Consider the following 14,614-nt stretch of genomic DNA (forward strand, 5'->3'; position numbering starts at 1 on the left):
GGTCCTCCCAGCTCTAGTGTTAAACTTCAGATGGCTACTTGGGTGAACCGTGCTTCCTCCTTCCCAGTCTGCAACAGTTATGTCATGCCTGCTGGTGTGGATGGAGCAGAGCAGGAAGAACACACACAAGTGTAATGTCCCCACGAGTGTGGAAAGTGAACTGCACTTTTGCTTGTAAATCACAGCGGAAGAGCAATTGTCTATTCAGTGTGGGAGCCACCTGTCTGGGAACAGCCTGGGTTGAGGCCCAAGTGATAGAATGTTTCAACGTACAAAATTTCCCCCGTAAATAAGAAATGTGTTGCTGCAGGGAGAAATGCAGACTGACCTGCTAGCTTTCTACATGCGGTGGATTCCCTCCCACCCTACCCCCCCAATGGGTAAGCGTTCCAGCATGGGGTCCCCCACCTGCAATCTGAAGTAGTATAGGCCCAGGATTACCACCACTGTGAGAAAGTGGCCGTCAGCAGAGTGTGAGAGGATGCAAATTTCTCATGAGTGTTTAAGGGGCTGGATGAACCCTTCAGGTCAGGGTTTGGAGGACATCTCAGGACACGGGACTGTTGAAGATGCCAGGGATGGGCGAAGAGGCCCCGGAAGATGGGGAAGCAATAAAACTCGAAACAGAAGTAAATATTTGCTCTCTGGAACAAGAGTGCTTCAGACCATAAAATGGCGCAAGACTTCCAAGTGGCAAAGACATCTGTGTTATATAAGGTGGCTCTGGTCCAACCTCTGGGCTGCTGGAACATTAAGAGGGCCTGCATTTTTGATTGCCTTGTCTTCTGCAAGGTGAAATGTGGGTGGAATCAAGATGTAGTGATGGCCACCAATTTGGATGGCTTTAAAAGGGGGTTGGATAAGTTCCTGGAGGAGAAGGCTATCCATGGCTACTAGCCCTGATGGCTATGTGCTACCTCCAGTATCCAAGGCAGTAAGCCTGTGTGCACCAGTTGCTGGGGAACATGGGTGGGAGGGTGCCGTTGCACCACGTCCTGCTGTGTTGGTCTCTGGCCGATGGCTAGTTGGCCCCTGTGTGACCAGAGTGTTGGACCAGATGGACCCTCGGTCTGATCCAGCATCAGGGCTCTTCTTGTGTTCTTCTGATGCTGCTGGAACGGGAGGCCCTCAGTGGAGTCTGGTAGCTCTGATGTCAGTGGGGCAGTGAATCTGCTCAGGGGTTCAGTCAGAACTCTAGAGGAGCTAACTTGCAGAGCTCCTTTGGAGTTCTGACTGGTTTTGGCTGAAACCCGCAGCATATTCGCCACTCCACTGACATCAGAGCCACCAGCCTCCACTGAATGCCATTATTTTGCCACTTCCTTGCAAGAGTGTAAGGAGGTGGCGGCAGCAGGTAGCAGCCTCATTCTGGGTCAGGTTGTCTGTCCATCTCGCTCATAATTGCCCTCTGTGGCAGCAGCGTTCTTGAACAGAAAAAGGCCTTTCCTGTCTTCTACCTGATCCTTTTTCAGCTGGATGGAACCTGGGCCCTTCTGAAGGCAAAGCAGGTGGTCTACCACAACAGGAATGCGGTTCTGGAAATCATTACCGTGAGCCGGAGGGCATCGCTGTGTTTTATTTCCATGTAACGTACTTCCGTCCCAACGGTGGGGTGGCGATGTTGGTGTTGTCTTGATGCCTCCCTGCGTCTGTGTTCATTCTTGAACACAGTCACCCTTTGCTTCCAGGCTTGCGAAAACATGGCAGCCTTGAATCATTGCCTAACTGTCTGATGTGTTGGTTGCTAAGAATGCAAATAGATATGAGCTTTGGAGTTATTTAAGTAATTAATTAATATTCAACCTTTTTTCCCTTCAACGAACCCAAGACAGCGTACGTAATCCCCCCCTCTCCATTTTATCCTCAAAACAACAACCCTGTGAGGTAGGTTGGGCTGGGAGAGTCTGTGACTGGCCCAAAGTCACCCAGTGAGCCTCCATGGCTGAGTGGGGACTAGAACCCGGATCTCCCGACTCCCAGTCCAACACTCTAGCCACTACATCACACTGGCTCTCAAATGGCTCTAAATGATCTCAGATATCTCCCCAAAGCAGGGGGAAGTGGTGTTATTCCCCCATCTAGACCAGCCTCCTCCACTCGGGTGTCCTCCAGATGTGTTGGACTGCAAGTCCCATCATTCCCAGGGAGCAGGGCTGTGCTGGCTGGAGATAATGGGTTCTGGAGTCACAACAGATCTGCAGCGGTACTCAGCTGGAGAAGGCTGTGCTTTGCAGTTTCCAGGGAGAAGAGACATTTGAGGGTGCACTTGGGTGAAAGTTTGCAGGGCCCTCGAGCGGCTGCTTCTTCTGCATGGAGGGAATTATTTCTGTAGCCCCCAACCAGACACCAAATCACGTGCACAACTCTTAGATTGTACAGATGCCCTGTCTTCCGGTTCTCTGTAACTCTATTTAGGGTTGTAAATTCCACAGACAACGTGGTTCCCACCTCACCTCACCCCACCCCACCCCACCCCTGTCCTTGCGCACGCCACAATTCTGGTGCTCCTGTGATTCTGACTCCGTATTCTGACTCTGCAAGAGTGATCTGCTTAGGAAACACGCAACGTTGGGGCTGGAAGTGTTGGCCTGGAAACGGCGGAGCGTCGCCTGCTCAACGAAGTGGGGTGGAAACATAGGGCAGCTGAGATAGTTGTCCAAAAATGAGTACCAATGCTGCATGTGCCAGTGTGGGAATGGCCAAAGATCGACAACTCCACTGAACAGGGTTCTCTCCTTGGCTCAGTTCAGACCATCTGCCAAACCAAAGTAGTGTGAAACCCATGCTTTTTGAATCTGGGTTGGTCAGTCCAGATGTTAAAGGTGGCGCCTTTAACTGGGAGGGGCCGTGGCTCAGTGATAGAACACCTGGCTTACCTATAGAAGGTCCCAGGTTTGGCTTTTAGCATTTCCATGTAGGGCTGGAAAAAGTCCTGCCTGTAACCCTGGAGCCATTGCTGCCAGTTAGTGTCGACAATACTGGGCTAGGTGGACCCAGGGTCTGACTCTCTGCCTAAGGCTGCTTCCTACACCTTTAACCATGGGTTGGTGTTAAGAACAGCCATGCTGGATCAGACCAAGGGTCTATCCAGCCCAGCCTTTTGTCCACACAGTGAGTGGCTAACCGGCTGTCGACCGGGATCTCACACGCAGGACATGAGTGGAACAGCACCCTCCTGCCCATGTTCCCCAGCAACTGGTGCACATGGGCTTACTGCCTCTGCTACTGGAGGTTACACATAGCCATAGCAATTGATAGCCTTCACCTCCGGGAATTTATCCAACCTCCTTTTGAAGCCATCCAGATTGGGGGCCATCACTACATCTTGTGGTAGTGAGTTCCATAATTTAACTCTGTGCTGTGTGAAGACATCCTTCCTTTTATCTGTCCTGGATCTCCCACCCATCAGTTTCATCGGAAGACCCCATTGGGTTCTAGTATTTTGAGAGAGGGAGGAAAATGTCTCCCTAACCACCTTCTCCACACTATGCATAATTCTGTACACCACTTTCAGGTCTCCTGTCACCCTCCTTTCCCCCCCCCACCCCAATCTAAACAATCCCAGTGGTTGTAACCTTCCCTCATAGGGGAGATGTTCCAGCCCACCTTGATCACTTTAGACGTTATGCCTGAATCACGCCGACATCTTTTACCTTTCATAGATGTCTTAAGGTACTTAACAGAACTGGATTAAAAGCACGGTTGGCAACTTGTCCCGTATTGAATGCCTCATCAATAAACTGTCGTATTTAATCTGCATGCTTTTGTTACTTGGGGTCGAATACCTTGGCTCTTCAACTCGACCTGTTGGCTTTTGATAAAATCCATTAGCCTCTTGAGACACAGATATCAGCACCCAGTTCTCACCTCCTCTGTGTTTGCCTTCTTGGCTGAGTTGCGTGTGTCCTTCTCACCCTAGAAATTTGAGAATCCCAGAAATTGGAGAACCCAGTTCCTTGTGGCCACCTTGCCACATCGTATGGCTTTTGTTCTGTCTTGGAAGAGTCTAACAGGGCTGGTACGCAGGCATCAGTGGGGTTGAAATATGGGGAAGGAGTTCTAAGCCTGCATGAACGAGTTGTGCAATACAAGTTCTCAGCAGGCTTAATTTGTGGGTTTTGCAGCCTTGCCGAGAGGCTGAGAGTTCTCCCATGTGCTTGAATGCTTTTAAACTATTTTCTATGCTCAGATTTGCTTACTAATACAGGACCAGTCTTTGGCCTCTTTCTCCTCTCCTCTGTGTTTGCATTCTTGTTCTGTTTTATTTGTAACTTGGCTATAAGATCGCACGGCATCTTCTGTTGAACATGACACCTTTTTCACGGGGCAAATACCACGGAGAGGTAGACCTCTCACCTTTTCGCTGGATGAGCTGGCTTTGACAGATGTCGCCATGCTAGCTCCGACCAAGTCACATCCAGTCACTTTGCATGTCATTAGGCCCTTGTGGTGGCAGCATGTGACCTTTCGGTCTGTACAACAGCCGAGAAGGATCTTGGAATTGTTGTAGATCGCAAGCTGAATATGAGCCAACAGTGCGATATGGCTGCAAGAAAGGCAAATGCTATTTTGGGCTGCATTAACAGAAGTATAGCTTCCAAATCACGTGAGATACTGGTTCCTCTCTATTCGTTTCTGGTTAGGCCTCATCTAGAGTATTGCATCCAGTTCTGGGCTCCACAATTCAAGAAGGACGCAGACAAGCTGGAGCGTGTTCAGAGGAAGGCAACCAGGATGATCAGGGGTCTGGAAACAAAGCCCTATGATGAGAGACTGAAAGAACTGGGCATGTTTAGCCTGAAGAAGAGAAGATGGAGGGGAGACATGATAACACTCTTCAAATACTTAAAAGGTTGCCACACAGAGGAGGGCCAGGATCTCTTCTCGATCCTCCCAGAGTGCAGGACACGGAATAACAGGCTGAAGTTAAAGGAAGTCAGATTCCAGATGGACATCAGGAAAAACTTCCTGACTGTTAGAGCAGTATGACAATGGAACCAGTTACCTAGGGAGGTTGTGGGCTCTCCCACACTGGAGGCCTTCGAGAGGCAGCTGGACAACCATCTGTCAGGGATGCTTTAGGGTGGATTCCTGCATTGAGCAGGGGGTTGGACTCGATGGCCTTGTAGGCCCCTTCCAACTCTGCTAGTCTATGATTCTATGATTCTTCCTGGAATTGGCCTCTAATGTGAGGGTGGGTCTGAGCGCCAATTTCCAGCCCCTGGATCCCCTGTGAGCCACAGGTCTGCTGCTTCTGCATTCAGTGGTGTGGTGGCACAAACGAATCTGTGGCTTGCTGCTGAAATTCGGCTGCAAAACACTGCAGAATGCTAGAATTTTGGTGTTTCTAAGGCTCTGTAGCAATTTGCCACTGAATTTCCATGACAAACTTCCCCCCCCCCAATTTTTTTGGCAGGGGGTGCAGAAAAGGAGGGCCTGCCTCTCTGTTAGCTAGGTGCAATGGAAGAGGTTTCTTGTACATTTTTACTTCAGTCAGCCAAAACTAGGCTGACAACTGTTACCCAGAGGACCTTCTCTTCTGCTGCTCCCAGGCTGTAGAATGGCCTGTTGGGAGAGATCCGCCAGCTTAATGGACTTTCTGAATTTAAAAAAAGCTATAACGACGGATCTCTTCCTGCATTGAGCGGGGGGTGGGGGTTGGACTCAATGGCCTTGTAGATCCCTTCCAACTCTTACTATTCTATGATTCTATGAGGCCTACCCAGTTGAATTTTAAGATGTCTTAAAAGATTTTAAGATTTTAATAATGTATTGTTTTTATGTTTTTAATCAGTTTTTGTATTCAGTGTTGCTCCCTGCCTCGATCTGGAGGGAGAGGTGGGTAAGAAATTATTATTATTATTATTATTATTAATAATAATAATAATAATAATAATTCTGCAGAAGAGAGAACTTTGTGCAGGGTTGAGAAACTGCACCTTCTGGGAGTCCCCCTTTGAAACAACAGCGCCTGGTCTGAAAGCCGTCCCCTTTGCACTTTGCCAACCAAATCGCCTCGCTGGGCCCTGGCTGATGAGGCCGCGGGCCTTTGAGCGGCTCTAGAAGTGCTTTCGCTGCATTCTGTCGGCGGAGCCAATGGCACGCGCAACCCAAGCGTGGAGCAGGCCTGGCTCCCTGGGCTGACGCTTTGGCTGCAAGGGAGGCTTCAACACCGCCAGTGCTTTAAGGGGGCTTCTGGGTTTCGTCAACTTGACATCAAAACCTTGGCAGCCGCGAGTGCCAAAAGACCTGCGTGCACCAGAAGTGTAGGGTCATCCGGAGCGGAGGCTGGTGCATATCCGCAGGAACAGATACACAAGTTAATGGCTAGCTTGGGGCCTGTTTCCAGCTGTGTGTTGTTTGTTCATGGACCGCAGCCTCTGAGCGATGGCTTGTATGTGTAGAACATGAGAAGGGCCATGCTGGATCACACCGAAGGCCTCTCTAGTCCAGCATTCTAGTAGGACAGGAGTGCAATTGCTTCTCTCTCCTACCTCATGTTCCCCAGAAACTGGTGTGTACATAGGCTTACTGTGTCTGATACTGGAGGCAGGGCCGGTGCTACCAGGCTGTTTAGCCTGGAGAAGAGAAGATGGAGGGGAGACATGAGAGCACTCTTCAAATCCTTAAAAGGTTGTCACACAGAGGAGGGCCAGGATCTCTTCTCGATCCTCCCAGAGTGCAGGACACGGAATAACGGGCTCAAGTTAAAGGAAGCCAGATTCCGGCTGGACATCAGGAAAAACTTCCTAACTGTTAGAGCAGTGCGACGGTGGAATCAGTTACCTAGGGAGGTTGTGGGCTCTCCCACACTAGAGGCATTCAAGAGGCAGCTGGACAACCATCTGTCAGGGATGCTTTAGGGTGGATTCCTGCATTGAGCAGGGGGTTGGACTCGATGGCCTTGTAGGCCCCTTCCAACTCTGCTATTCTATGATTCTATGACCTGAGCTACTATGTCTGAGCTCCCCGCCTAAGCTCAGACAAGACTGTTCTTCAAGGCCGCATGCCAACATCGAGCGGGCGGGTGCAGGCCCTGGTCTGAAACCGAGCGGCCTCCTAGCTCAGGCACCACCTCAATTGCCTGCTTCCTCCTTTGGCAATCACGGCCTTGTGCCTTTATACTTGGCTCAGTACTCAGCTTGGGTTGTTTGGCCTTGCAGCGATTAAACGAAAAATGGTGGCAGTGCAACCCGACTCAGGTCAGTTTGTGATCTGTTTGTGGGTCGCCATGTGCCAGCAGATACCCAATGGGTCACCTTGTGTGCGCACGCAGTGTGGGGTCTAGTTACTCGCGGCTCCTTTTCCATGAAGGTTTTTTAAAAACTGTTTTTCATTCAGTCGTGTTAGGCTGATCTACCAAAACCAACAACTAAGCGTCTTGTGCCGGAAAGATGTAAGGGCCACGCTGGATCAGACCAAGGGGCATTCTGTTTACACAGTCACAAGCTGGCTGCCCACGGGAAACCCGCAAGCAGGACGTGGGTGCAACAGCACCCTCCCGCCCATGTTCCCCAGCAACTGGTTTAAATAGGCTTACTTCCTCTGATACAGGAGGCAGCATAGAGCCACCAGGACTAGTAGCCATTGGGCCTTGCTAGACCTACCAGATAATCCGGTGGGGAGTCGGGGGCGAGGCCGCGCTGCAGCTAGTGCGCACCGTCGCCCCTAGCTAGACGTAAACACGCGACGGGGTAAGGGAAAGCCCCGTCGCGTGCTCCGGTTTTTTTCATCTTAAAGGGCCATGTGCGCAGGAGTGCACCAACGGAAAAGTAAGTAGTTTTTTTTAAAAAATAAAGGGTTCCCTGCTCCCCCTGTCCCTGATTTCCCCCCCCCACAATGTCTGATGTCCCCCCTGCCCGCTCGCTTGCTCGTCCTCCCCCTGTCCACCATGCCCTGTCCCCGTCCGCCATGCCCATCCCCGTTCTTCTCCCCCCCATCTCTCCTGCCGGGTCCACTCTTTCCCCCGGCCCCCATCTCCCCCCCCTGTGATTCCCCCCCCCGGCCCGATGGGCACAGCGCTCCTATGGAATGCTGTGCCCAGTGTGTGGCTTCTCCCGGCTACTCGCGAGTAAGCGAGCAGCCGGGAAAAGCCACGGAAGTCGCTAGACTTTCCGCAGCCCCGGCCTCAGTCCGGGGCTGCGGAAAGGCCAGGCCATAAGCAGATCCGCTTATCCCGGGTCAAGGGAGGACTTAGCCCGGCCTGACCCTGGGATCCCCTGTGCGTCATCTGGATGCACAGCAGGGAGCCTGGGCCTCACACCGGGCTAAGTCCTCGTCTAGCAACGGTCATAGATAGCTTTTTCCAAGCCTCTTTTAAAGCCATCCAAATTGGTGGCCATCACTACATCTTGTGGTAGGGAGTTCCATAGTTTGACCATGTGCTGTATGAAGAAGTCCTTCCTTTTATCTGTCCTGAATCTCCCACCAATCATCTTCATGGGATGACCTCAGTTTCTAGTATTATGGGAAGGGGAGAAAAATGTCTCCCTATCCACATTTTCCATACCATGCATAATTCCATACACCTCTATCATGTCTCTGACTTTTTTTCTAAGCTAAATAGTCCCAGATGTTGTAACATTTCCTCATAGGGGAGATGCTCCAGCCCCTTGATCATTTTAGTTGCCTTTAACTGCACTTTAATAACTCATCTATTGTGGCCTAAATCTTTGTGGACACTGTGCACTTCATCACATGCAAGCTGGCCTTACTGGAGGTTTTCAAGAAGAGACTGGACAGGTCATCTGTTAGAGATGCTCTCTTTGTGAATTTCTGACATCAAGCACAGAGGGTGGGCTAGATGGCCTCAAGGCTGCCTCCAACTCTAGGACTCCTTGAATAGGAGTGCCAGTGTTCCATGCATCCATAGCTCCCATGGTAGGCTAATCATCTGAGGAGATTACTTAAGAACATCAGAAGGGCCCTGATGCTGGATCAGACCAAGGGTCCATCTAGTCCAGCACTCTGTTCACAAAGGGGCCGACCAGCCATCGGCCAGGGACCAACAAAGCAGGACATGGTGCAACAGCACCCTCCCACCCATGTTCCCCAGCAACTGGTGCACACAGGCTTACTGCCTTGGATACTGGAGGTAGCACATAACCATCAGGGCTAGTAGCCATTGATACCCTTCAGGAATTTATCCGACCCCCTTTTAAAGCCATCAAAATTGGTGGCCATCACTACATCTTGTGCTAGTGAGTTCCATAATTTAACTCTGTACCATGTGAAGAAGCCGTTTTGTGTTTTTTTAAAGTACATGTTGGTTGCTTGGTTATCATTAGATCCAGCTTGGATTTTTTAGTCTTTCAATTTGACCCCATGCTACCTACTTCCTTTCACCTAACCCAAACCTGGAAGCAGCAGTCTAGGGTTGAAGTTCTCAACTCTGTTAGCTGAGATCCTTTATTTAATTGGATTCTGGGGCTTTAATCTTGGACTTTAATTTTAAATTTCTGCTTCTTTTATATATTGAGCTCAAAAAAAATCACTCATGTTGAATATCCTTGTGGCAACAGGATACCGCAACAGTGTGGTATCAAATGAAGGAATAACCACCTCTAGGCTTCTGTACTGCTAAAGATTCTTCAATGGGCCATAATAGGTGGTGGAGTCTAGAGATCACTGAAAGGGCTCAATTTGGCCCTTTTCTCAGTACAGTTTCTTTTTCCTCCAAGGAGCTCAGATTGGGATATAATATGTGTATCCCCTTTGATCCTCACAACATCCCTGTGAGGTAGGTTGGGCTGCAAGGTAGGGACTGGCCCAAGGTCATCCAGTGCTCTTCACGGATGAATGGGGATTTGAACCCAGCACTTCCTGTCTGATATTCTAACCACTGTGCCATGTTGTTTCTGATGGCAACCAGATACTTGGACACCCCCCCCCCCCAAATGCTAATGTAGGGTCAGGGAAGAGGGGGGGCATTTCGAGTTGGGCTCAGTGATGTGGGTTTTCTGGAAGACTTCAAATAGGAACGTTATCATATGCAAATCAGGTTAATTTGCAAAGGGCTGTTTGCACCTGAAAAAAAATCAGATTGCATCAGAAAATCACTAGAGTGATCTTATCTATCATGTTTACCAAGTACAAGTAAAATAAACAGCAAAGCTAAATAAAAAAAAAGTACCCCATGTTAATATTTATCTCAATACGCCACAAGTATTTGGCTTGAAATAGTTGAGGGAGGAAATTAAAGCACACTTAATGTGATTGAAATGTTATTTCATGTAGGATTTTTTTTTTTTTACTGGAATACTTGTCAAAACTTGTCCCAGTTGTCAACCCCTGTCCCCAAAAGCAGCCCTCACAAAATTCTGGCGTTGCTAACTTTGCCGAGTTAAACCAGAAGTCAAAAGTTTTGTCTCCGGAATTGCTTGGAATGTCTTTGGGATCTGCCAATGTGTAACTTACTCTCTCTCTCTCTCTCTCTCTGCTTGCAAACAAGGGTTGTTAGTGAATCTTCTCTTGACTTAAGACAGCGGTTCCCAATTAGCTCAGTCCTGCGGACCCCTTGTTTTTCAAACGCCAGTCCATGGACCCCCTACTTTTGAAAAAAAGTGTTATCTCTATGGTAGTTACCTGTGCGAAGCAATTTTTGGGAGAAAATAAGGGGTAGCCCCTAATAAGCAAAGGGCTTTAGGTATACTAAAAAACAGACCATAAAATTTGTGATATTTATGATATTCCCATGCAAAAATGACAATGATTTAGTTAGGAATATAAAGACAAATTTAATTTTACTAACATCTAGTTTACAATTGAACAAATTATGACCTGTCTAGCAGCTACTAAACCTAAACGTGATGGGAGAAATCATGCCTCTTTTTGTCCCGAACCATTCGCTTCCACATCCGGTTCCATATATCCTACTTTTAATCTCAAATCTGGATCAACAGCGAACCGATTTCTAGGCTTGTTCTTCATATAGCAAAATGTCGAAAATGTTTGTTCACAAAGATATGCGGAACAAAAGGGAACTAGATGTTTCAAAGCTTTTTCGCCTAACTTCTTATAATCAGGAAAAACCGTCACCCAGAATTGGTCCAGTCTATATTCTTGGGGAAATGATTTCAATGAACCATCACGAGTCACGTCAACAAGTGCATCTCGCTCTTCCGCAGATAGAGTTGCTAGTTGTACATCACCACATTCAAAAGGGTTCCTTCTCCATGAGTTTTCAGGGTTAGGTGCAGGGAAGTAATCTCTGAAGCTAGTCACTAAATCACGCAGGTGCTCAGTGATGGTATATTTTACTTCTGGTAGGAATTCTTCGTCAGTGGACTCCAGAAATGAATGGTGAATATGTGAATGGTGCCACGGACACCCTGGGTGGGTTACGCGGACCCCCTGTGGTCCACGGACCACCAATTGGGAACCACTGACTTAAGGAAATGAAGCAGTTTGCTGGTTTCGTCGTCTGCCTTCTGTTTTGTTTGTGAGCGCTGAGACCTGAGGGTATTTCAAAGTTTGTTGACTCGTGGATGTAAGCTCAGGGAGGAAACCACATCTACATGGACCAGGACCATTGCAATAGCAATACACTACATGAGGGTGGGCAGAAAGAGGATCTCCAGATGTTCTGGACTTCAACTTCCAGAAGCCCCCACCAGCATGGCCAATGGAATGTTAGGAGTTGAAGACCCAAACATCTGGAGACGCTCTTCCTGCCCACCCCTGCACTACGTGATCTTTGTGGAGAAGTCTTCTGCAAAAGAGCTGATGGCCGAACGTCTTCTTTCTTCCCTCTGTCTCCAGGTACCGGATCCAACATCCTCTCGGCTCTGCAGGATCTGTCTTGGCTGTCAAAATCCAAAGTTGAGAAGCAACTGCAGATAATCTCAGTGCTGCAATGGGTGCTGAGCTTCCTCATCATGGGTAAGTGGAGGGTCTTTTCCGCCTGGAAGGCTCGACGCTTTGAACGCGGGGGTGGCCCCTTGGGTTGTTCCAGGATGCCTGTGCCACCAAGGAAGGCATCCAGGAGGGTTCCGTACACATTGGCTGGGATTGGCAGCGAAGCTGAAATTTGGGGGCACGAGGGCTTTGCCCCTCCCCTCTAGCATAACCCTGTGCGTATTCACTCAAAAGTAAGTTGTGTTCAAAGGGGCTTACTCCTGAGTAAGAGGATGGAGGGTTGAACCCTTGGATCCTGCCATCAGGCTCCGTTCTTGGAGTTGAAGGAGGTTGGTGGGGCTTGCTTTGGAATTGGCCCACCTTCAAAATGGCCACCGCGGGATTTTCGCCCTCATTGTGCTATGGCTTTTCAAGCTCAGCGTGACTGTGGGGACTATCCTGACCCCTTCATTGCCCCCAGACTGAAGAACAGAAGTGGGAAAACTGTAGCCCCTGATAAGAGCTGAAGTCTCAACAGTTTCTGAAGAGCTGTAAATTCTCCACCCTTGATAAAGAACTAGGGTGTGCAACTTTGGAGGTAGGGGGAAATCTGCAGTCCAATTTCCACTTCCTGGACCCGCCAGGAGGCTACGCCCTTGTCAACGAAATGTGGTATCACGGCAGCAGCAAACCATTCGGCAGAATTTTGACGATGCGACAAAAAGCTACGTTTGGCCCTCTTCAGCCACCGTCACACTGTTAAAGTTTTACTGGCAGCCCAACAACCGCTTTGCTGCTGCTACAAGGATAGGCGGGCGGGGGGCACTCTAAAGGCCAGGGGAACATATGCCAGTCCAGGTCCAGGCCCGATTCAAAGTGCTGGTATTAACGTTCAACACCCTAAATGGCTTGGGGCCAGGCTATCTGAAGCAATGCCTCCTCCCATGTGTACCTGCCCGGACCCCAAGGTCATCCTCAGGGGTCCTTCTCCGTGAGCCCCTGCCAAAGGAAGTCAGACAGGTGGCTACCAGGAGCAGGGCCTTCTCTGCTGTGCCCCCCCCCCCCCCCCCCGCTGTGGAATGAGCTCCCTAAGGAGGTTCACCTGGAATCTTTTAGATTCCAAGTGAAGACCTTTTTATTCTCTCAGCATTTTAACAGTCAAGCAACTTAATTTTAACTTTGCTGTTTTAAATTTGTACTTTAAAACTGTATTAATTTCTGCATTGCTGCTTGATTTTATCCTGCTTGTGTTTCGCCCCGCTCGTACTCTCCGCTCCTCTGATGCCATGCTTCTCGCCTGCCCAAGGACCTCCACTTCCCTTACTCGGCTTCGTCCTTTTTCTTCTGCTGCCCCTTACGCCTGGAACGCTCTTCCAGAACACTTGAGAACTACCAACTCAATCACAGCTTTTAAAACTCAGCTAAAAACTTTTCTTTTCCCTATAGCTTTTAAATATTGAGTTTGTTCTGACTCTATACTGTTAGCTTCACCCTTCCCGGTGCCTGTTTACACTTCCCTGTGCCTGTTTGCATTCTCTTCCCCTCCTTATTGTTCTACTATGATTTTATTAGATTGTAAGCCTATGCGGCAGGGTCTTGCTATTTACTGTGTTATCTGTACAGCACCATGTACATTGATGGTGCTATATAAATAAATAAATAAATAAATAATAATAATAATAATAATAATAATTAGATTATGCTTTTATACTACTTGTTTTATATTTTGAATGGTTTCCCCACCCCAATGGCAACAACGTGTGAGCATGAGTAAGCCTGGCCCTCTTCTTATGATCAGGGCTCAATGAATGTGTGTTTGTGGGTGGATGGGGCCATTTTGGCCTCTCGCCCCCCCCCCCACCTCTGTTCATTAGAGTGTACAAAAAGAGCTTTCTCTCCCCAACATACAACCTGCTAGTCTTTGAAGGGGCCATTTATTTATCTGTCATCCTTGTTACCTATTAATTCTCTGCCTTCCTCTGTCTCCCGGGGGGGGTGGGGGGGGGCAAGCTGGAGTGTCATGGCCTTGGGGCGAGGAAGTGTGTATTTGGGGAGGGGGGGGGGAATCACGCCTGCGTCTCTTGGATTGGGCTATAAACTTGCCTTGTAAGCAGAATAGTGCTGAATAAACAGTAGGATGTTTTTCAAATGCCAGAGGGCAAACATGGGCGTTGCTGATGTTAGAAGTGAAGTTGCCCCTTGCAGCTGATTGGTGGTAGAGTGAGGACCTGGGGTGGGGTGGGGGGAAGAGTATGATTCCCAACAACATGTAACAGAATGACAGGATTTAGTGTCCAGGTTATTATTATTTATTTATTTATTTATATAGCACCATCAATGTACATGGTGCTGTACAGAGTAAAACAATAAAATAGCAAGACCCTGCCACATAGGCTTACATTCTAATAAAATCATAATAAAGCAATAAGGGGAAGAGAATGCACCAAACAGGCACAGGGTAGAGTAAAACTAACAGTATAAAAGTCACAACCTGCAGTGTCTCAGGCCATAGCTAGACCTAACGTTTATCCCACATCGTCCAGGGGTCAAACCTGTTCATCTAGGTGACACACTAGGGGATCCAGTGCGCAGGCAGGGGCGAACCCTGGATGATCCCAGGATAAACCTTAGGTCTCGCTGTGACCTCAGAACGTTCATCAGCCTCCTTCCTGCTAATAGCAAATCCAGGGGATGAGTGCTGATAGGATCTGAGCCAAAATGGCCCCGGAGAAACAAGAGGGGCGGTATGGGCCTACTCACAGGAGCCCTAAAGGTCGAA

General features: G+C 48.8%; 1 protein-coding gene across 1 annotated transcript in view; it reads left to right on the top strand.

Annotated features, from left to right (window-relative positions):
- The window catches only part of DGAT2 (diacylglycerol O-acyltransferase 2), a 58,039-nt gene that overhangs the window by 16,095 nt on the left and 27,330 nt on the right, over positions 1-14,614 (top strand). The window contains exon 2 of the mRNA XM_063127274.1: positions 11,761-11,880. Within this exon, the coding sequence (XP_062983344.1) occupies positions 11,761-11,880 (120 nt within the window). The remainder of the gene's footprint in view (positions 1-11,760; positions 11,881-14,614) is intronic.

This window comes from Elgaria multicarinata, chromosome 5 (genome assembly GCF_023053635.1).
Source record: "Elgaria multicarinata webbii isolate HBS135686 ecotype San Diego chromosome 5, rElgMul1.1.pri, whole genome shotgun sequence".
Classification (NCBI taxonomy): domain Eukaryota; kingdom Metazoa; phylum Chordata; class Lepidosauria; order Squamata; family Anguidae; genus Elgaria; species Elgaria multicarinata.